This window comes from Crocodylus siamensis, chromosome 7 (genome assembly GCF_052110815.1).
Source record: "Crocodylus siamensis isolate JL-2025a chromosome 7, ASM5211081v1, whole genome shotgun sequence".
Lineage (NCBI taxonomy): Eukaryota > Metazoa > Chordata > Crocodylia > Crocodylidae > Crocodylus > Crocodylus siamensis.
In genome coordinates, this window is record NC_143401.1 from 20,975,669 (window position 1) to 20,997,974 (window position 22,306).

At 41.9% G+C, this 22,306-nt stretch overlaps 1 protein-coding gene across 6 annotated transcripts in view; it reads left to right on the forward strand.

The window, feature by feature from the left end:
- Positions 1–20,308, forward strand: part of MAPK8 (mitogen-activated protein kinase 8) — a 133,507-nt gene extending 113,199 nt beyond the window's left edge. For 5 of the 6 annotated variants that reach the window (XM_090058738.1, XM_090058739.1, XM_090058737.1 and 2 more), the window contains 4 exons: positions 1,087–1,211; positions 2,029–2,092; positions 12,594–12,671; positions 15,697–20,308. In XM_090058738.1, coding sequence (XP_089914864.1) covers positions 1,087–1,211; positions 2,029–2,092; positions 12,594–12,671; positions 15,697–15,842 — 413 coding nt within the window. In that variant the 3' untranslated portion in view covers positions 15,843–20,308. Of the gene's footprint in view, positions 1–1,086; positions 1,212–2,028; positions 2,093–12,593; positions 12,672–15,691 lie in introns of all 6 variants that reach the window. The other variant, XM_090058742.1, reaches the window with a different exon arrangement.
- Positions 20,309–22,306: the final 1,998 nt, after the last annotated feature.

A 22,306-nucleotide genomic window follows, 5' to 3' on the forward strand; every position in this document is an offset into this window, starting at 1 on the left:
GTAGCACTGGCAGCATAGGGTTATCATGGAGTCTGGCTATAAGTTTACTTCAGCATGTGTGCAATGAAGATGAGGGGTAGCAATGTTCCTGAGAACTGGTAACCATGGGAGTGGAGTGGGGTGCAGTGTACCCCACACAAGACACACTGTAGCATGCAGTTGGCTGTCCTCTAGGGCTGTGTGAAATTTCGCCAAGTGTTTTGTTTTGAAGCTGTTTTGATGTGTTTTGAGCTTGAAGCAGCAAAATCGAAACGAAACAAAAAACTTTGAAATTAATGAGGGCACTTGAAATGTAAATAGCCGCTCTAATTAAAGTGTCTGCAGAGTTTTGTATATTCAGCACCCCGTGCTTCAAAATGGCAGCAGGGGCACTTTAACTAAAGCTAACGCTATGAGCTTTAGATAAGGTGCCCTGCACCACCATTTTGAAGCACAGAGACACTGAATACATGAGACAGCAAGGCTGTTTGAGCACGGGAATTAATGCGCTCCAGCAGACTTGATTAACTGACTGTAATTACAGGGTGTTGGAACAGCTCCCCCACATGTGTACAGGCATCCTAGATGGTTATCTTAAAGGGAGGCACCATCAGCTCTTTCTCTTGACATATTTTTGAACAAAAGTGGTGCTGGGATTCGGGTATGTTACACATGCTCTGAGCCCATGTTCTGGATCACATCCACCTGAGTATCTTTTAAAAATGCATTTAATTTGATCTAATTTGTCTATTAAAGCATCATGGTAACACATCAATAGCAAATTTGAAGATAAGGAAACATGTCTCATTTTCAGGATTCCTTCGTTTACATGAAGGAGGCTTACGATCAGTTACTTACTGATGACTTTGCCACAATTTTTATTTGTCTGGTTTTATATGTGATGCAAAAACTGTTCTTAGTTTGACTTGGCTTTTTAATATGTAGTATCTGGCAGTAGTTTTGCTAAATGTGGATTATGTGCAGATTTTAAATATGTAATTTGTATGCTTCTTGCTGAGAATGTTGTGTACATCTCTTCTCTAAGCTTTAACTCATTGTATAACATCTGTTAAGCATTTACCTAAATAGAAAATGTTATTCTTGTAGCCAGTCAAGCAAGAGATTTGTTATCAAAAATGCTGGTTATAGATGCTTCTAAAAGAATCTCAGTGGATGAAGCCCTGCAGCACCCATACATCAATGTCTGGTATGATCCATCAGAAGCGGAAGCAGTAAGTTCTTTGCTTTGACCTCCTGTAAGTAGGGGGCTGTATTGAAGAAAGCCAACTTAGGGATATAGTTTTATGTCATTGCTTGCTATAATAATTTATTTGTTTTTTGCTATACAATTGTTAGAATTGTAGCTGAACTATGTTTACTAAATGCAATTAGTAATCAATTACTAGGTGTTTGAATCCTTTCCAGCCCTGCTTTCTTGTGATCCTATGATACATAGAAAAGAGGTCAAATACAAGATGGCCGAGCACAACATAGAGTTTTGTTTGACTTCAAAAATTTTATGTGGGATTCTGAAAACTATCCTTTATACCAGGTGTGACCAAAATACAGGCCAGGGGTTGGATCTGGCTGAAGGAGCCATATCATTCAGCCAGTGGGGCTCCCCATGGGTCTAGAAATGTGGCAGTATGGTGACCAGTGATAGTGTTAAGTGCCATGACTCCCGCAGCTGTGGCAATTAACGCTGCTGTTGCTTATCATTTTGCCAAACTTCCAGACCTGTGGGAAGCCCTGGAGGCCTGAGCCGAAGCATATGGAGTTGCATCATCTGACTTGCAGGGCAGAAATTTGATGGGAAGAGGAACAGCAGCTGTTATGACTCTGGAAGCTGCAGCAGTTAATGCTGCTACTGTCAAATTCCAGCCTTGAGGGCCAGATGATGTTGCTCCCTGCTCCAGATCTTGATCATCCCCTGGGGCCGGATAAATTGTACACAGCTGCCGTATTTTTTTTTGCTAAATGGCATGTGTTTTCCTTTTGTGTAATTTGTATCGTTTGAGTTGCTTTATCATGAATCAATTCTAATTGCAGCCTCCGCCAAAGATACCAGATAAGCAATTAGATGAAAGAGAGCACACAATAGAAGAATGGAAAGGTAAGAACAACAGTGTCCTTGGATGCAACCATGTAGTAATGGTCTACTGTTATTAGATTTCTGTTAAGCAACTTCATTGCCCTCAGATCTCAAAAGTTTGTATATCATTTTAAATATTCACTAAAACTGTATTGTTTTTACCCCTACTGAATTCATTTCTTAAGTGAATTGCTCATTTTGATGGATTCCAACTCCAGCTCAGAGTATGCTCTGGATCTAGGCCCTTCTTATTTGGAGTAGTCATCTAGCGAGAGTTCTCAAAGTTCCCAGTTCCCTTGTCAGGGCCAGCTCATCTTCCCATGCCACCAGAGGCTCTGGCCACAGTACCCGACCTGTCTGTATTGGCCTCCTGTGAACTCGGGATGCAAGACATTATACTCCAGCCAACTCCTCAGCCTTTTGTTCTCTGGGTCCTGCTCATCCTCCAAGATGGAAGAAGTCTTTGCTTTGTCCTTTTTGAGGATCCTGTCCTCAAAGTGAATTTCTAGGAACTGCTGAAACATGTGACAGATTCTCTATGAGTTTCCGTAGGGAAAGTCACTGAATTTTCTGTAGCATGTTGGACTTTCTCTGTCAGTCATAGTTATCTCAGGTGGCAATCCTTATTAACAGAGCCATTTTGGAGCTTTGGTGTGTGCCAATATCCCATCGTCTTACTGTTGAAAAGGCAGACAAAATACAGGATTCTACTCGTGATAGAAAAGTCCATATAGCATGCTTGTTACTTGTTGAAGGATACAAGGAAGTTACTTACCAGTGACTAGAGCTCTTTGAGGTGTGTTATCCACATATACATCCCTATCTGTCCTGTTTTCTCAAACTCCAATACAATTTAAGACTGCAGTTGAAAGGAATCTGCCAAGCAGGGAGTATATGCTGCCTTTTGTCCATCTGGTCCATGGCATTTTGAGAATCAGGGTCAAAGCACTCTCTGTAGGTAGGACTAAAGCAGAGTCTGTGACTAGTGGTCAGAGTGTGAGATGCATGCACAAGTTGTTACGAGTATGTGGACAGTACATCTCCAAGAATGCCAGTTACCAGTGAGTCATGGAGGAATCTCATTTTGAGTCAGAAAGTCTATGATTCATGGAATTCCCAATGAAAACACATTTTTTGATCACAAGTTCCATGATTTGGGCAAACTTACAACTTTACTTGAAGAGGATGGAGAGGCCATTTTGCCTCAGATTAAAGATCTGTGTTAATACAGGTATCAAGGCCTGTTTGCTGTGTCTGCTGTAATACAAGCAGGCATTCTATCCAGCCCGCAGGGGCCCTAAAAATTTTTGAAAATTAATATTTATCTGCCCCTGACTGCCTGTCATGCGGCCCTCGATGGCTTGCCGAAACTCAGTAAGCAGCCCTCTCTGCCTGAAATAATTGCCCATCTCTGTTCTACAGCTCGTGAAATAATTCAGTTTCTAATGGTGCTGCCTCTGCATTTTCCTGCATCTCCTCCTTAAGTTAACAATTGCAGTGCTAAAGCAGAAGACAGCTGACAGTGACTGTTGTATGTTTATTATCTTCACGTATTATTTCTTTTTTGCAGTTGTTAATACTCCACTCACATTTTCATGACAAGTTCTTAAAATGTCACTGGGAGCACCTTGATTTTGTTGTTCTTAGGTTACAAACTATACATCCTGATGCTACATGTGCAGTAATAAGATCCAGGATTTTATTTAGAAAATGTTCTCCCCTCTGTTGGACCTTATGATCTAGTCCAGGGACATAACAGATATAGCCAGAGCCCCATGATCCAGCCTTCAGTGCTGCCTCTGGGTCTTGAGTTGACCTGTAAGCTGCATAATGAACCTATCATAGCTAATCTGGGACAAGCCACACAGTGCCCACTTTGGGACCCATGCTGAACACAGGCCCAGTCCAGGACAACCCCTTCCTTCCTCACCCCTTCCCAGGGAGGGAGCAGAACCATGCAACTCCTGTTTCATCCAGTCTGAAACTGGACCCCTTCTGACTGGCCTGGGACTGTGCTGCTTGCTCCAGCCAGTTTGGCACTGGGCTAACTAGTCCAGGCTGTGCATTTTGGATGTCTCAGATGCCATGGGTCTCAGATCCCTCCCTGGAGGAAGTGCCATGGGTCCTGGATCTAGAATTGGTTGGCAGGGGGGAGGGAGAGGCAGTGGACCATATCTGGCCCGTGGGGCTGTCCCCACACGGTTCATCCAGCCCATGGACGCGAGATGAGTTTGACACCCTGATCTAGCTCAGTGGTCAGCAACCTTTTTTCAGTAATGGTCTGGAATGCCCTGGCTCCTGCTGCCACTGCTGCTTCTCCCTGCCATAGCATGGGGAAAACCTCCCTGCTGCTGGAAAGTTATTGAAGCCCCCTGAAGTTTGAAAGCCAGATCCAGTTGGCTGTGTGCTGCTGACCCCTATTCTAGCACACTAGGGGTTTTAAGAGACTGTATGATTATAATATGGACAAACATAGTTCTGCCATCCATAGAGGAATAACTGACAGTCCCATTTTTCACATGCATCCTTGTACTGGTCTTAGGTAACTGAGGACACTTGGAAAAACCTTATTTGTTTGTTTATTTTTTCAATTTATACACTGCCTTCCCACACAAAGTTCAGGGTTTGGGAGCATCCCCTTCCATTTGTTCAGTTTGCTTGTTTTATCTTGTTTCAAGAAGGGACCTCTGAGTAAAGGTCATAGGAGAGAGCACCATGTGGGGATGTCATGTTCAGTGTCTGCCACAAGCCACCAAACCAGAAGGAGGAGGTGGGTGAGGCCTTCTTTAAACAACTGATGGAAGCTTTCGAATGACAGGATTCAGTTCTCCTGGGGGACTTTAATTATTGGGACACCTGCTGGGAGAGAAATATAGCAGTGCACAAGCAGTCCAGCAAATTTCTAAAATGTATTGAGGATAACTTTTTGAGAGAGATGGTAGACAACCCAACTATGGGGCAAGCTCTTCTAAACTTGCTGCTCACAAACAGAGAGGAATTAGTTGAGCACATGAAGGTAGAAGGTAACTTGGGTCACAGCTACCATGAAATGAGTTCCAGATCCTAAGGGGTGAAAGGAAGAAAACTATCAGAATAAAGACGCTGGACTTCGGAAAAGCAGATGTTGGCAAACTCAGGGAATGGGTGGGCAGGGTCCTCTGGGGGGCAAATCTGAGAGGAAAAGGAATCCCAGAGAGTTGGCAGTTCTATAAGGAAACCTTCTAAGGGTACAGGAGCAAACTATCCCAATCTGATAAAAGAATGGGAAGTGCAATAGGAGGCCAGCTTGGCTAAACAGCAATCTTTTCAATAAGTTGAAACAAAAAAGGAATCCTATAAAAAGTGGAAACATAGTCACAGCATTAGGGAAGATTATGCAGCCATTCAGGGAGAAAATTAGAAAGATCAAGGCCTGATTTGAGATACAACTGGCAAGGGACATAAAAGGAAGTACAAAGAGATTATACTAGTATGTCAAAGGTAAAGGGAAGATCAGAGAAATGAAAGGTCCCTTACAGAATGTGAAAGGCAGTCTAGTTACAGATGATACAGAGAAGGCTGATATATTTAATACCTTTTTTTGCTTCAGTTTGCTGTGCAATTGGCAGTAAAAATGGGGAAGGAGATTTACATCCTAGAGTAGTAAAACAGCATGTTACAGATCGCTTGGAGAAGCTAGATGCTTTCAGGTTGGTAGGGCTAGATGAGATGCTCTTAACTGAAGAAATTGGCCAAGAGAATTGCAGAGCCATTAGCTATCCTCTTTGAGAATTCAGGGAGTTTGGGTAAGGTCCTGAATGATTGGAAAAGGACAAATTACAGTGCCCATCTTTAGGAAAAAGGAGGAGGAACATCCAAGGAATTACAGACCAGTCAGCCTGACTTTGATACCTAGGAAGATCATGGAGCAGTCCTCAGGACATTTTTCATGAATAGCCCAGAAGAGAATAAGGTGACCAGGCATAGCCAGCATGGATTCACTAAGAAAAGGTCATGCCTGACCAACCTTATGTCCTTTTGTGATAAGATATATACCTTGACTTTAGTAAGGCTTTTCACACCGTCTCCCATGACATTCACATTAACAAGTGAAGGAAATGCTGACTAGATGAAAATACTGTAAGGTGGATACATACTGTATTTACTTGAATACAAGATAAAGTGTTCCCTTCCAATCAGCATGGGGGAAAAAAAGCCCCTTGTCTTATAGTCACATACAAGGAAACTTCATTAACTACTTTGTCATTAAACTGCTACCAAAAGCAGCATGGGTTCAGTAATGGAAGCCAGCTATGAAGCTGAATAAATGTAGCCAGCACAGAGTATGACTATAAAACATGTGGCCCATATGGGGAAACATACTGATGGGAACCTTTTTTTAACATGTTATTAAAAGCACACTTATCACCCTACACTTACAAAACTACACATATTAGGTGTCCTTGTTTTATTAAGACTTCATAGCACAGAAACAACAACATCTCAAAAACATACAACTACATATATTAAACCCTTAAACAACATACATCAGCTTCCCAAAAAAAGAACAAGCGCTTATAGAAATCTTTTTCTTAATACAGAACCCCAAGAATTGTTACCTCAGTAACCACGTGAAACTCTCTGCCCTTCCCATCAGTCATTTCTGTTCGTTTTGTGAAACAAGTGTGCCCAGTCCTTTTTCCTCCACTTTTTCTCTGCCTCTTCCTCTCCAGTCTTTTCCATGTCCTGATCAATGTAGTATTTCAGTTCATACCGTCCCAGCTTCGGGCACTCTCATTCAGTGAAAGCCAACCCCTTAAACACCCAGAGCTTTCTTACTGTCCATAAACTACTTTTACACACGCTACTAAAGTCCTTAATAATGGTTCCTTCAGTCCTTTTGGTATGAGTCCATATAGTACCATCTCCCTCACTAATGAAAGTTTTATTTTGGTAACACTCAGAAAGCAGCAGACCCTCCAAAACATGTCTCATGGTTTGTTCTTCCCCATTCCTTTCCCTTGACCCTTGATGACATTGTCAAGCCCCATTTGTGTTGCACTTCTCTCACAAGCAAGGGATTTCTTACAACCATCCATGCTAGGTCAGTATGTTTGCCTTTTAGTTCTTTACCCACCATAGGGGGTATAGTCCCCATACCTTCTTCACTTGTCCTTCTGTGAAATTTCCACTGATGCCATCCTGTCTCTCTCCCATACTGCTTTCATCAATTTCTTATGATCCTTCAGGGCCTTCACCCTACTTCCCCAATTTTATACCTCTGAATGAATCTTTCCATCATGTTGTAAGTAATTGGTGGCTGCCACACCTGTGAACTCTTCATAGAGGTCTGATACATTTCTTATTAACCATCAAGCAGATGAAGAATGACAAGGCATCTGGAGTGGATGTAATCCCCATGGAAATCTTCAAGAAGCAGGGAGAGGAGCTCACATAACAGCTTCATGCCCTCATCTTAAGGATCTGGAATGATGAGGAAATCCCGGATGACCTCAGGGACGCCATGGTTGTAACGATCTTCAAGAAAGGAGACAAGTCCAATTGTGGAAACTAGAGAGAGATTGATTGCCTAGTTATCCACCACAGGAAACATAATTGCGAGAACCCTTCTGAACTGTCTCCTTCCACTTGCTGAAGAGCTCCTCCTGGAACCTCAGTGTGGGCTTAGGGCATCGAGAGGCACAACTGACATTATCTTCACAGCTTGCCAGCTGCTGAAGGAATGCCAAAAACAACATAAGCCCCTCTACATGGTCTCCTTGGAGCTCATGAGAGCTTTCAACTCTGTAAGCTGAGAAATGTTGTGGAGGATCCTTCTGAAGTATGGATGCCCACCAAAATTTGTCACCATTCTCTGCCTGCTCCATGATGATATGTGAGCAATGGTTCTCAGTGATGGGTATATCACAGAACCCTTTGAGGTTAAAACAGAAACTAAACAAGGCTGCATCATTGCTCCAACACTCTTCTCAGTATTACTTGCTGCAGTGCTTCATCTGACCACCAACAAGCTTCCAGCTAGAGTGCAGCTAAACTACTGAATAGATGGTAAGCTGTTTAACCTCAGCAGACTCCAAGCCAAAACCAAGACTACCCCAAGCTCAGTCATTATGCTGCAGTACACTGATGGTGCTGTATTGTGTACTCACTCGGAAGCAGACCTCGAGGTAATCGCTGACATCTTTCTGAGGCACACAAGAAAATGGGACTGATGCCTAGATCCTCCACCAGCAATCTCCTAATGAATAGTTCTCAGTTCCAGTAATACAGATCCACAGTGAGACTCTGGACTACACTGACTATTTTGGAAGCCATCTCTTGCAGAACGCTGACATCAGTGAAGAAATCTAACTTTGTCTCAAATGTGCAAGTGGAGCCTTTGGATGCCTGAAGAAACTGGTGTTCAAAGATCACAACATCAGATCCAAAATCAAGCTCCTAGTTTATCAAGCAGCCATGATCCCCCAACTTGCTATACAGAGCTGAATTGTAGACAACATACAGGAAACATCTAAAGTTGTTGAAGTGCCATCAACGCTGCATGTGGAAGATCCTCTGAATCCATTGGGAAGGCAGACACACCAACATTAGTGTCCTCCTGCAAGCAAAAATCACAAATATTGAGGCAGTGATTATCTGACATCAGCTTTGTTGGACCGGCCATGTAATCTGGATGTCTGACTCCAGATTCCTGAAGCAAGTTTTATTCTTCCAACTCAGCCAAGGCGTACACTCTAGAGGGGGGCAGAGAAAGAGCTTCAGAGGTGTCCTCAAGGTTGACTTAAAAAAAAAAATGCAACAGTGATGTCAACTCATGGGAAACAATCGCCCAGGACCACCCCAAACGGAGGAAGAATCTGCTGCAGGGATCTTAGTACTTTGAAACCTTACAACAAAAATAGATGGAAAAGCGGGAGTGGCAGAAACAGCATGTCACAGACCAAATCAAGAATCCAGTACCATCTACCCCACGTGGAAACACATATCCAAACTTTAGTAGAGTTTGTTAATCCCAGATAGGCCTCATCAGCCATCTTTGGATGCACACATAAAATAATAATGGAAGACAATCATCCTTGAGTGAGAGGGATTGCTGAAGAGAAGATGATGACTTCCCATTTCCTCAGTATTGCAGCTGTGTGAAATTGGGTGTTACATGCTGCTTTCCTCTCTCCCTCCATTACTGCCTTGCATATCATGCTTACATTTTGCACAGATGAACAATTCCAAGTCCAGCACCCCCCATTCTCCCCATCTCTCTTGCTATTTACAGTTCAGCTTTAGCCAACGTTTCTCTTTTTGCATTCGAGAAGATCGCATATATTTTCCTCTGTACTTTAGCTATCTGCTGCCACGTCAGCGGGAATACGATTCCTGTATGCAGAATAATCAGCAGTAGCACAGCCTTAAACACTACCACTTTTCCAACAAAGGACAGTGTCCTTCCGGACCATAACCAAAGTATTTGCTGTAGCCTTGCTGTCCCTTTTTCCCATGCTGTATTACCTTTTCCTTCAGTGTCCATCGGGATCCCTAGCACTCTGATTTCTCTCTCTCTCAATTGATGGCCTAGCTTCTGCACATCCCTCTGGTTCCCCACTCCTATTATGGTGCTTTTTGATCTATTTAGTTTAGCCCTTGTCATGGCTCCATACTCTGATGTATATTTTAGCACCCTTTCCATTGAACATCTGTCTCTAACTAGTACATATATATCAACCATGTATAGCACGCATTTTAACTCACCCCTCCCAGTATCTTTACTTCACTTATGACCTTGTAATTTTTAATTCTTTGTGTTAACAGTTCCACGCTTCACGCACACAGTAGTGGTGATAGGGGCACCGTTATCAGACCTCTATATGGATTTTAAAACCCCCACATAAGTGCTCATTAATTTGGATGCGACTCTGCTTCTTTGTACAATAACTTTATCTGACATATAAATTTCTCTGGGAACCCCATTTTTCTTATCACCTCAAATATGTAATCGTGATCTACTCTGTCATATGCTTTTTCTAAATCTAGGTTTGCTATAACTGCTTGTTTTCCTCTTTTGGATGTGGCACAGTGTATCTCTGCTCACTCTGATTGTTTCAGAGACCCTTCGACCTAGTGCTGTGGATACTGGGTCTTCATGTATTATCTTCTTGAGGTTTTTCCTCATCCTCAAAGTCAGTGTCTTGGGCATTAACTTACAGTCCATATTAAGGAGTGTAATTAGTCCTCAATTTTTTAGCAGTTCTTTCTCCCCTTTCTTGAAGAGCAAAATCACAGCACCTTGCAAAATCTTTCCCTGCCTCCCGTTTTCATTATTTCTTCAAACACTTCCACTATACCTCCCCATACCCATGCCCAAAACTTCTTGTATAATTCCATAGGCAGTCCATCTGAGGATGATTTCCCTCTTTTGAAGGTTTTTAAACCTCTACTTCCTTTAAACTCTTTTCTTCCATCTTCTTTGCTTCTTCCTTCTCTGCTTTCTCTTTAAACTCTTCCAAGAAATCCTTCATCTTCCTGTCTCTTTCTTTCTTCTGGTGTAGCTCTTTATAAAATCTTCTTGTCACCTCCAACACTACCACCTCCTTTTCCACTCATGTACCACCTTCTTCCAGCACTGCTTTAAGCTCTCCTTTTGCCATCTTCATTCTGGCTGAAATGTATCGGGATTGCTGTTTGTTTTCTTGCTCCCACAGTGCTTGTGGTAAGAACATTGTCTCTCTCATCTTTCTTTTAAACCAGATTTCTAACTCTTGTCTTGTTTCTTCTATCTTGTCTTGTACCTGCCTTCTTTCTGTGGCTTCCATTAGCAGCTCCTGCATCTTTCTTTGCAACTCTCTTAGCTCTTTTTTTTCCCCATGCATATTTGGCCTTCCTTCCTGAAGACTTCTCCCATCCTCTAATTCACCATCATCTGCCAGTCTCACCCGCAGAGCTATTTCCCCCCAGCTTGAAGGAGGTGGGGTCTGTTGCTGAGATCTGGAATATAGATTCCTATTGGGGATCCACGTTGCCATGGAGGTGAGGGGGTGTGATTGATGGCTGAGTTTAAACTGGTTCTAGTCATTGAGGCTCCTTCTGGTTCAGATCTGGCGTATGAGAAGCTGTGTGGTCCAGATCCAGTTTGGGGGGCCAGGCAAGTCTGATGCCCCTGATTTAATGTAATTACCAGGTTGCTTTGAAACACTAGAGGTATCCTGACCAGAAGCTGTGCTATGCCAGTATGTTATCTGTGACCACTGATACAATGGTTCCTCAAGTATTATGTCCTCCATACTGAGTATGGATTTTTCCTTCATTTGTTAATGACAGACAAAAAAGTAGCATTCTGGCAATGTTTCTTATTGCCTGCAGTTAAGGTAGTGTTCCTTTTCTTTTTCTTTTCTTCTTTTATTTCTGCCAATACCTTCATGCAATCACAGCCAACACTTCTTGTGGGGAGCCAGGCCACCTCATCAAGTTGGAATGGGCTCTGCTGGCAGTTAGGGTATTTTAATGCTCCAGAATGAAAAACGTATTTGAATTAAGATCTTAATTATGATGACATTGAAGCCAAACTGGTTCAGCTACAGTGCCCTTCCTTTGAAAGTGTCCAGCCTCATGTTACCTGGATCAATGGATGAAAGTTAGAAGGCAGCATCTGTGTCTTCTGTCGGACAGAATTGTCCATGTCTCTTAGGTGGTTTATCTACCAATATTGTTTTAAAAAGATGCAGCTAGGCCTCTGCTTGGCAAGAATATCTTAGCTGACTACCATCTATATCCTTCAGGCAAAGAGAACGTGTATAAGGGGCAGGTCAGCTCCAACAAACTTGAAATGCATTCCAGGCTTTGACTGACTTATGGCATGGAAATCACAGTAGGTTAACAGATACAGGCAGTAGAGGGATTTTTAGTGTTAAGAAAGTCAGGCTTTTGGTTGGGACAGGAAAACTTTTGCTCTCAAAAATAATTATGTTTGCGGAGACAACACTTGTTTTGCAGTTTTGTGTATTGTCCCTGTGTGTGCTTCCAAGATGCTTGATCTCTACACAGAAGCACAGCTGTCTGTCTTGGTGCTACTGGATAAGGGATCTGCTTAAGGATGTTGCTCTGGACCTTCCTAATTTCATCTGAGAAAGACGTAGGCATTCTTGGACTTTCCATCAGCTTAGTTCCTCTGTATGAAAGAACTTCAGTCATAAGTCAATTGCCTTACTTAACCTTGAGACTCTGCATTAAAGTCCATTGTCTCATAACAGCCTAGGCAAGCCATAAGACATCAAGCTGTTTTAAAGCGGTTTCAGTGCATACATAATGAGCTCCAAGCCTTTGAAGTTGCAGCAGAAATTGATGCATTGCTTTACATTCTGAATATGTCCTTTCCTTTGCCACTTTTTTTACAATTTAACATTGTCTAAAAATAGCTTTGGAGAACAGCAATTTTGTGACAAGTATTTATTTTAATGATGCATGTCTGTTTCATCCATTTCAAATAATGTTACTAAAATCAAGTATCCTCTCCCCTGCCTTGTATTTTCAGAGTTAATATACAAGGAAGTCATGGACCTGGAGGAAAGAACCAAGAATGGTGTTATACGTGGACAGCCAGCCCCTTTAGGTTGGTTACAATAAAAGCACTGTAAAAAAGCTACCCCATTTGTAAGCTAGGAAGGAACATCATTGACTGGGGCATCCAGGAGTAATAGATTGGTGGTACATTTCCAAGCACCACTTCAAAATTTCAAGAACACATTTGTAGGAGCTGCTTTATGGTTAATTCCCTTCATGGGGTGTAGTACTTGGCACTGGTATAGTGGTTTGGTACCATAAAACAGGGCCTGGCAACCTGTTTCAAGCCCCAGGCCAGAACAAACTGCAGCAATGGACCGAGCAGTGGGGCAAGTAGTGCTGTTGGCGGGGTAAGTGGGGACTGTGGGGATTAATACTGCCATTGTTTGCTCCTCTGGCTCTGACACGTGTCCTCAGTGGGGCTCTGTATGCTAGAATTGGGCAGTGGGTCCCACCCCCAAATTTTGTGACCTTCCAGGACAGGGACAGGCAAAGTCTGGCCAATGGGCAGGCTACATTTTCCAGGAGCCCTGGCCCAGTCACTGTGGCTGGTTTCCATGGAGACCTCAGGAAGGGTGGGGCTGTGACAGTGTGAGGCTGGGGTTTCCGTGGAGACCCATGCAAGCAGCTCTGGCAGGGCATGCAGCTTGGCAGGGTGCTGCGCTGGGGCTGGGATTTTGTGGCAGTGACAGTGTGGTCCAGAGCTAGGGCAGAGCCAGGATCTGCTGCTTGCACGCCCCTGCCTGGGGCATGTGGGCAGTAGGGCAGAGCTGTGATCTGCTGCCTACACGCCCCTGTCCAGGGCATGCAGGCAGCAGATTGAGGCTTTGCCCCAGGTCTGGTCCTCACTGTCACTGCTACAAAATCCCAGCTCTGGAGCAGCTCCCAGCCTGACCACACACCCTGCCAACGCTGTTCGAGCAGGACTCCATGAAAATCCTGGCCCCACACTGTCATTGCCCCACTCCTCCTGGGGTCTTCATGGAAACTGGCTGCAATGACATGGGCAGGGGCTGCTGGGAAATGGAGTCCACCCCAGGCTGGATCCACCATTTTGCCCACCCCTGTTTTAGGAGTTCTGTGGGTTGAATGATATGGCTCTGTTGGCAGGATCTTTGCCACCTCTGCTTTAAAGTATTAGTTTAATATTTGATCAAGCTGAAAACCTAGCAGTTCAATGTTTATTCACAGATAAAATGGAGCTTGGCATTTCACTATGAGAAAGTAGCTTTCAAGGATTTGTCTTTCATTTGGCGTAACTCATCCAAATTATGCTTCCTTTTTGAATTAGTCTTTGAAATTTTCATTGCAACTAAACTGCCTTCCACCATAAAAGTATCCTTTGATGCTTGCAAATGATGTCTCCTAAGTATTAGAATCAAATATCTAACTTACATTGTTTACCTGAATAACTAGATTATAAATGAGAAGGAAAGTGGAGAAGACCTTCAGAATCAATGATTTGTTTTGCATTAAATGTGGCTGAATTGAGCCATTACAGCACTCTTTCCCTAGCCAGTAAAACAAGTGTGGTATCAAATAAGCACTGTTGGCTCTCCATTAGGTCTTGAGCAGCTCAGAGTTTGGGAATGTACCAGGAGTCTTGACTCAAATGCATATATTTAAGGGTGACTGGATTTTCAGAAATAATATGCACCATCCTCCCTCAAGAGGAGCTGCTGGATGCTCACCACTTCTGAATATGCCACTTCTTTATACGCTTAAATATGTAGATATAGTCCTAACTTCAGGCCTCTGCTGTTTTTCAGGCCCCCTGTATACATGCAGATAAAGGCACGATGGGATCTAATGCACAATCCATGCCATGCATGTATGGCAGGAGGCATGATTGTGGGATCAAGCATTAGAACTCATTGTAGCTGATCCCATGCACCCCCAAGCCTTGGACATTGCAGCAGCTGTGATCCACCAGGTTCAGGTGTTTCATACATGCCTGAGCCTTGATTCTCACAGCAGCCACAACTTCCCAGGCCTGGTGGTTTTGCACTGGGCGTGGTGCACCCCTGTGGCTGGGAGCCCCTCCAGCTAATGCAAATTTAGATCTTAACAGCAACCAGCTATAAAGTTAATGTATATTTTGAGGTCTAACTTTATAGGTGATTGGAGCTTGTTATGGTGTGATAGCTACTTTTCACATGTAGGTGGTCTTAAGGTAATTGTGCAGTTAACCAGCTAACTGTGCAGTACCTGTAACATGTAGAGGGAGCCTTAAATTCTTAGCTCTGTGCAGTGTTACATGCAAGGGTCTCCCTTTACTCATTGACAGTGATTCCTAAACTCAGGGCTATGATCCCACAAAAGTTCATGTGAGAGTTTGAACATGCAAGTGGGGATCATAGGCCCAAATATGGGGCTGCCAATGTCTCCCTCCCAAGCTTAGAATGAGCCAGAGGTGGGCATTTGGCACTCAGCTGTCAGGAAGTTACATTGTTACATTAACATAAAGAAGTATGGGAATATGGCTTCTGGCTTGCAGTGTAATTGCACTAACTTAAAAATCTACATATCTCATGTGATAAGGGATTGTGCCAAGTCTCTTAGGACAGGGATGGGCAACATACAGTCCACAGAGACACTAAATCTGGCCTGCGGAGCACCTGTGCTAGAGCTGATCAGTGAGGAACTGTGCTGGGGCCAGGCAGCTGGAAGCTGTGCCTGTGTCGCTGCTGCTTCTCCCAATCCCCTGCTTTTGGCTGCAGCTTAGCTACAGCTTTCAGCCTGTGGAGAACTGTGCTGGACTGGGCAGCACCTAGTAGTGCCCGTGCTGCAGCTAAGAGGGTGGAGAGTAGGAGGCAAGGAAAAGCAGCTGCCAGATTCCTGGCTCCAACACAGGTATGGGCAAACCCTTTTTGCTGCTGAAGACATCCAGCCCACACTGAACTGGAATCAGGTTGTTTCTGCCCATGGCTTGAAAAGGTCGCTGGGCCCTGTGTTAGGAACTTGTTGATCAGCTAGAAAAAATAATGGCCACTAGAGGGAGACAAACTAATGCAAGTACTGAACCATGCAACTGTATCTGCAACTGATTTGCTGTTTTGTTTCTCATAGCACAGGTGCAGCAATGATCAATGGCTCTCAGCATCCATCTTCATCATCATCTGTCAATGATGTGTCTTCAATGTCAACAGATCCAACATTGGCCTCTGATACAGACAGCAGTCTAGAAACATCAGCTGGACCTCTGGGTTGCTGTAGATGACTACTTGGGGTTTTTTTGTGGGGGGGGATGAGAGAGGGAACCTCTTAGTCATTGACAGGACACCTTTAAAAATCAGTGGTATTATTTTGAGTGTTTTTAAAAAAATATTGTAGGATTCATTTGAAAGTGCTGTAATTTTAAACTATGTTGTGTTAAAAGCAGCCACACACGATGTATTTTTTGCTGTAAGTAACTCTGTAAAATATTAAATCCGATAATTTTTATCATTTAAAAAAATCTGCATATTTGCTTTACTATTATGCTGCTGATTTTTTTTTTTTTTTTTACTGAATTTGTAAAATTTGTTTTTATCAAAGCACATATTAATGTTGTGTCATTACCATATCATGAAATATTTAAGATTTTATAGGGGTTTTTTTTTGCAGTTTCTATTCAAATTTTATTCCATATGTTTTGTTCATGATATCCTTTTAAAAGTTTTATGCTTGGTCAATTTGTGCTTACCCCAGATAACAGGAAAAAATTCAGTGTAACCAGTTAGTTTCAGGTGTGCTGTTGTTGTGGTAGCAGTGAACAAAACCTCCCTTTTAGTCTGGCTTCTCACCTGTAATTCAGTAAAAGCAACAGTTAGTGAGTTTTGTTAGAGAAACAGTACATGCCCCTTTGCAGAGTAGCCTTATCTTAATGACTTACTAATTTCAGAAAGTAAAGCAAAGCATATCTTTAAAGCTGCACAATACCTAGCCTGGTAAGGGGGTCTGGTGCTTTTTGCAGAATCATGGCACGCTAAAGCTTATGATCACATAAAACAAGAAGAGGATACTTCATGAATAACACATTACAATGCAAATAAACTGTTTACTTCTACTAGCTATTAGCATGTCTCTGTACACAGAAAACAAAGTATACCCAGGATACTAGACTGCCAAGAGGGAAAACTAGTATGGTGTAGCACAAGGGTGGGCAATTATTTTGGGTGGAGGGCCACTTACTGAGTTTTGGCAAGCCTTCAAGGGCTGCATGACAGGCAGCCTAGGGCAGATTAATATTAATTTTCTAAATTTTTTAGGGCCCCCATGGACTGGATAGAATGGCTTGGTGGGCCACATCCAGCTCACAGGCCGCATTTTGCCCACCCTTGCTGTAGCAGCTATCCATTCATATAGCATGTGGTACTTTGGTTTCCTAATAGTTTTGTGTATTAGGATGTGTAAATTCTTTGCTGGGGGTATGTGTGTATCACTGGGAACACTCCAGCTTTTGACTACTCTTTCTGCACTCAAAGAAACAAAATTCTTGTAAACCAGCCCCTGAAGAAAGAACCTCAGGCAGTAGCTAATGCATTTTGAGCCATCCTAAGGAGGGCAAAATTGTAATGAAAAAATAGTATTTATTTCTTTTGCTATACCTGAAGACCAGCTTAGCTGAAATCTTAATAATGGTACTTTTTAAGTGATTTATATTAAGAAGGTTTGAGCACTAAAGTCACAGCATCCAATGTACTCCTTTTAAACAAAAGACAATTAAATATGTTAGAATAGTTACTAATTAGTCACAAAAATGGTGCTGCTCCTCACAGAACTTTTAACTGTTTACATTTTATATTTACTGAATGATTTATGTATAACAACAGATTTAAGTCTGTTTATATCCAAGTTAAACATTCAGAGTTTTATTCCTTTGAAAAATGCAGATTTCTTGTGAATTTAGGCTGTGCTAATTGATTGCCTTGTGTAGATGCATATTTTGTGAAACAGATTTGAAGAGGAATTTAAATTAGTGGCATATATGAAAATGCATATTTAAAAAAGCATGTAATTCTTACCAGTCACAAAGCATAAAAAATGAATAAGGTTAGTTATTGGGATCATCCAGGAATGAAACTGATGCTGCTCATTATTTTTTCCCCTTAGAATTTTTTGGATAGACTAAATATCCTTTTAAAATTACACTTGGATGAGGAAAATTGCCTATATCCCCATTTTATCTTTTATTTTTCAATAGCCGAAATTCCTTGTTTAAAACATAAAATGCAAGGTTGCAAGAATTGATAATGTCAGAAAGAAAGCTGATTCTAACTTGATAAACTGCAAACTTGTTACTTTCCTTTCCTGGTTAGATTCCTGGTAAGTGATATCTGTGTGTAGCATTTATGTGCTCACTTGCATTGGATATTTCAGTGTTACATTTTTAGAATGCATGCATGTTGAGGCAGTTGGGTTTTTTTCAGGGTCTGGTTAAACTGTATGATACCTCAAAGACCATGTTTGTGTTTATTAAGCACTGGAGCATAGTGGACCATTTTCTTGTTGGATTTGGACCAGCAGGGAAGTTTTACCCTTTTATCAAATTTTAAACTGTCAAGTAAAGCCAAACTTATCACATTGTTATACAAGATCAGATGGTAATATGGTGCATGGTTACAGAGCCAGAGAAACTCAGCTAAATCTGACAAAATTACTCCTGATTTATGTCAGTGTAATTGGAAAGCAAAATTTGGTCTTGATCCTTCTTGTTTAAGCCGAACATAGGAAAACATAGTTTTTTCTGGTTTTGGATGGGTGACTGTAACTTTGTAGCACTTGAAGCAGCTGCCCACTTGATTAATCAACAGTGATATAAAGGTTGCTCTCGATATAAAAATTGCTTTCCTAAATGTGTAGGGCTTGATTAATTTCTAATGCCAATATAAACCAATATTGATAGCTCTAGTGAATTCATGCACACTAGTGTGAGTGAGATGAAAAAGTGGAGCCCATAATGTTCTGCAGTAAGGATGGACAAAGTGAGGGTTTTTTTAAAGACGGCATGCACCCATTTGCAAGTTAATAGGCTGTTTGTAGTCTAAAAAGCCGTGACTTCAGTCACAGTGGAGTGTTGAATGTTGGAACCACGGACCTCTCCTAGGCGCCATCCTCGGAGCAGTTATGCAGATTCTGCACTCGGCTATATTTTATTCAACTTGGGTCCAGACCTTCAGTTCCTGGCTAAATTCCAGTTCTGCTAAATTCCAAGCAAAGTGGAAGAGTTCCACTGTTCTAAGCCATTGTAACATTTTGCTAGTTTAATTTGCAAACTTTATTCAGTTAATTGTATTTCATATTTCAAGGACAGTTGAACACAGACACAAGCAGGAATCAGGTGGCTGGTTAGAAATGTCCTTGATGTTCCAGCAGTGGTGGTGGTGTAACCATGAAGATTTGCCATTCTGAGAGGAGCAACATTTGCGAGGCAAGGCGGTTTGTTTGATTTTTGTTGGACTAGCTAGTGTTTTTGGGGGGGAGAGGAAAGATTAGCTCAGATTTCAGGCATCCTTTGTCAGGTCTGGGAAAGAAGCAGGCACAATCCAAGCTAAGCACATGTTGTTTTGGTCCATTGGTGATCTGTTGTTCATTTAGATATGTATATATTGTCCAGTGCACCTTACTACTTATGATTTGTGTAGTTTGATTTATTCTTTTTAAATGGTTCCTTGATGTTTCACTCCCAATAGTCTTTGCCATAGTATGTGCAGCTCTCCACCTCTAGGACATGGGTACTAGTCCCTTCCTGTTCAGTCATAAATGAAAATAACTCACATAGCGCATATGTAAACTGAAGTAAATGCCTGTCTGGCACTGGACTAATTCCCACCCTTCTGGGTAGTTGCAACAAAGAGACGGGGCAATGGAGATAGGTTTTCTCTTCGTCTCTAGAGAATTGGGTCCTTTTAGCTCATGATAAACGTGCTGATAGGGTGGGGGGGTGGTCTGTGTTTGTGTTCAGAGAGGTCCCTAATCATTCCAAAGCAAAGATGACAACTTGATATCTTTCATCTGATCTATTCCATGTGCATGTGTATGATAAATCTGAATTCCCAAAGCAATACTAACTGAATGAACAACCTTAGGCTGTAAATAGACATCTCATTTGAATTGTCCTGGGGTTTGACCTGGATCAAAGCAGACTCATTACAGTCATCTACACACATTGCCCATTCAAGCTGAGTTGCTGCTCTCCTTCAAAGAAGCACTGAGGAACGCAACTTGGCTGTCCAAGTAAAAAGCACAATAACCCTACAGGCACACACGGCCACATCCCAGGAAAAAGCACATCTTACCCGCATACTTCAGAGGGACTTGAAGAAAGACAGTGGACTTGTATGTCTGTAGGATCCTGGAACAAAATACTTTTTCCTGGGACAAATTTGATGTCTGTTTACAGGGTTTATAGACTGGGGTGGCCAACCTGCAGAATGTGCGCGGCATGCGTCAGACTAGGGAGGAGACAGGCAGCACAGCAGCACATAGGGCAGGAAGAAAGCAGCAGAAGGGGATTGGGGTGGCACTCAGGGAGGGTGCAGGGCGAATTCATGGCACATCTGTCAAAAAGCCTGGCCCCCACTGTTAAGATTAACCTGGACAGACCCACTGTTCTCAATTTAATTAATTGTTAAACTGAGTTGTTCAGATGGCTCAATCTTGAATGACATCGATTAACTTTCAGGTTTGGTTCTGAAATCGAAAGAGACATGCTGTATTTGCAATACCAGCTTTCAGGTAAGAAAATCCACAACATGAAAAGAGCTGTACTACTTCTCAACTTAAAAGACCAAGGAATTTGTACAGAATAGAGCAAGCTAGGTATTTACAAGTTTATAGTGACAGTGCCCTCTACTGATGTATTATTCTACCTGTAAGAGGCATGATGAAGTTAGAAATCTATGGATTTATAATAGGGAATGTACTCCTCTGCGAGGTGACTAAGGCTACTGATTTCAGAATGCAAGAACAAGGCACCAGTAAAGCCAGTCTCTAGCATATACAAGAATACACTGATCCTACATTAAGCATCCATCTCAAAGCTACAGTAAAAAAAACGACAAAAGCTAGTAAATGAGAACACACACAATATTATACAGCCTTTGATGCTCTTAAAATGAGTTTGTCAAGCAAGAACATATGAGGATAGGGGGGAGAACATTCCAATTTGTGGATGTTTTTCTTAGCTTGAGTAATTGAAACAGTCCTGGATGGGCTCCCTCTCTCTGAATATCCACCCAGCTCACTTTGTGTGTAGTGGTTTGTTTAGGCTGTTGACTCTTATTTTCCTACTGTTTTAGCTGACTTATTTTTCCACCTTACATAGGGGGGAAAACTTGCATACAAAGTGTCAAAGGAGTGGAAATGGAGTAGAGGCCATCTGTATTTTTCAGTCATATTAGAAAGATATTCTTTATGGAAGAATGTGTTGTAGTTCTAGCTCATCCAGCTTTCCAGTTCACTTAATTGTTCTTAGTTAAGTGCTCTTAACAGAGTTTTAGTGAGAGTCATCTATAGATTCCCCCCCTTTAGATTTCTCTGCATTTGTTGTGAATAAGTTATCTTCATGTGATAATTCTACTTCCACAGCTGAAAAGTTAACCTGGATTTTTATTGAACTACCTCACACAAACTTTCTATGCTTTCTTGAGTAAATAGAGCTAACCCTTTCTATTGGTTCTACATTGAATGTGAAATGTAAAGTACATTTCCTTAAAAAAAACACTATTGGCCAATGTTGAGACAGTACCAGTAACTGTTTCCTATATACTTCACATAAGATGTCGTGTAATATATAGTTTATGTACAATAATGTGCATTCAGAAAATTGTGTTAGATGTAAATTGGTGAGTTTATTAATGTAGTCTGTTTTTGTAGGTAAAATAGCTTACTAGTACTATCAATCCATCCTTTACATTTTACAAAAGGAATAACTCTTGGTAAGCTTTGCATACAGATAAATTAACTTTTGTAGGCCCAATATCTAGTCTATTTTTGAAAGTTCTGAAACTTTTAACTTATTACTGAAGTGGAGAAAAACTGGATAAATCCATTCCTCCTGGTCTCTTCAATGCAGATACTTGAGTTTATTCTGTCCGAGGAAGTGCAGAGGGGAAAACCACACCTATTAAATAAGGAAAAATAACAGTTGATTTTCTTTTTCACGTACCACCCTACCTCCCTATTTCTTTCTACCCTTGCTATCCCTCCCCATCCCCAACTCCCTCCAAATAAGCCACGGGTGGGGAAATACTGAGATCATTGTGGTTTTTTATCATTTCATGCCATAAGCCATTTCACATGCACCACTGGAATGTATACATTGTTACCTAGTATGTCAATTGGTTATAATGATATTTTAAATAAAAAAGGATAAAAAGTTGTTTGACCACTATGCAGTTAGTGTTTTTTCATTGCTAGGCTGGAGTGCTAACAATGTATAGTGAATTTCATCATGAAGCTGCAGCGTAATTGTTATCAAGTTGGTCCACTGGGAAATACACTGATTTTTTTCATGGTGCTATAGTCCATTATAGCAGGTCTGTCTTTCTGCCTGGGGCAAAACCAGGCCTTCCAGATTCTGCTCCATGACCTCAACCTCCCGTTGGTTCAGCTTCCCTGGCCCTTCCTACAGGAAATTTAAACAGTGAAGTTGAATTCTGCCTGTTGGCTTGTTTTAGTATTTGGTCATTCTGATGTGTA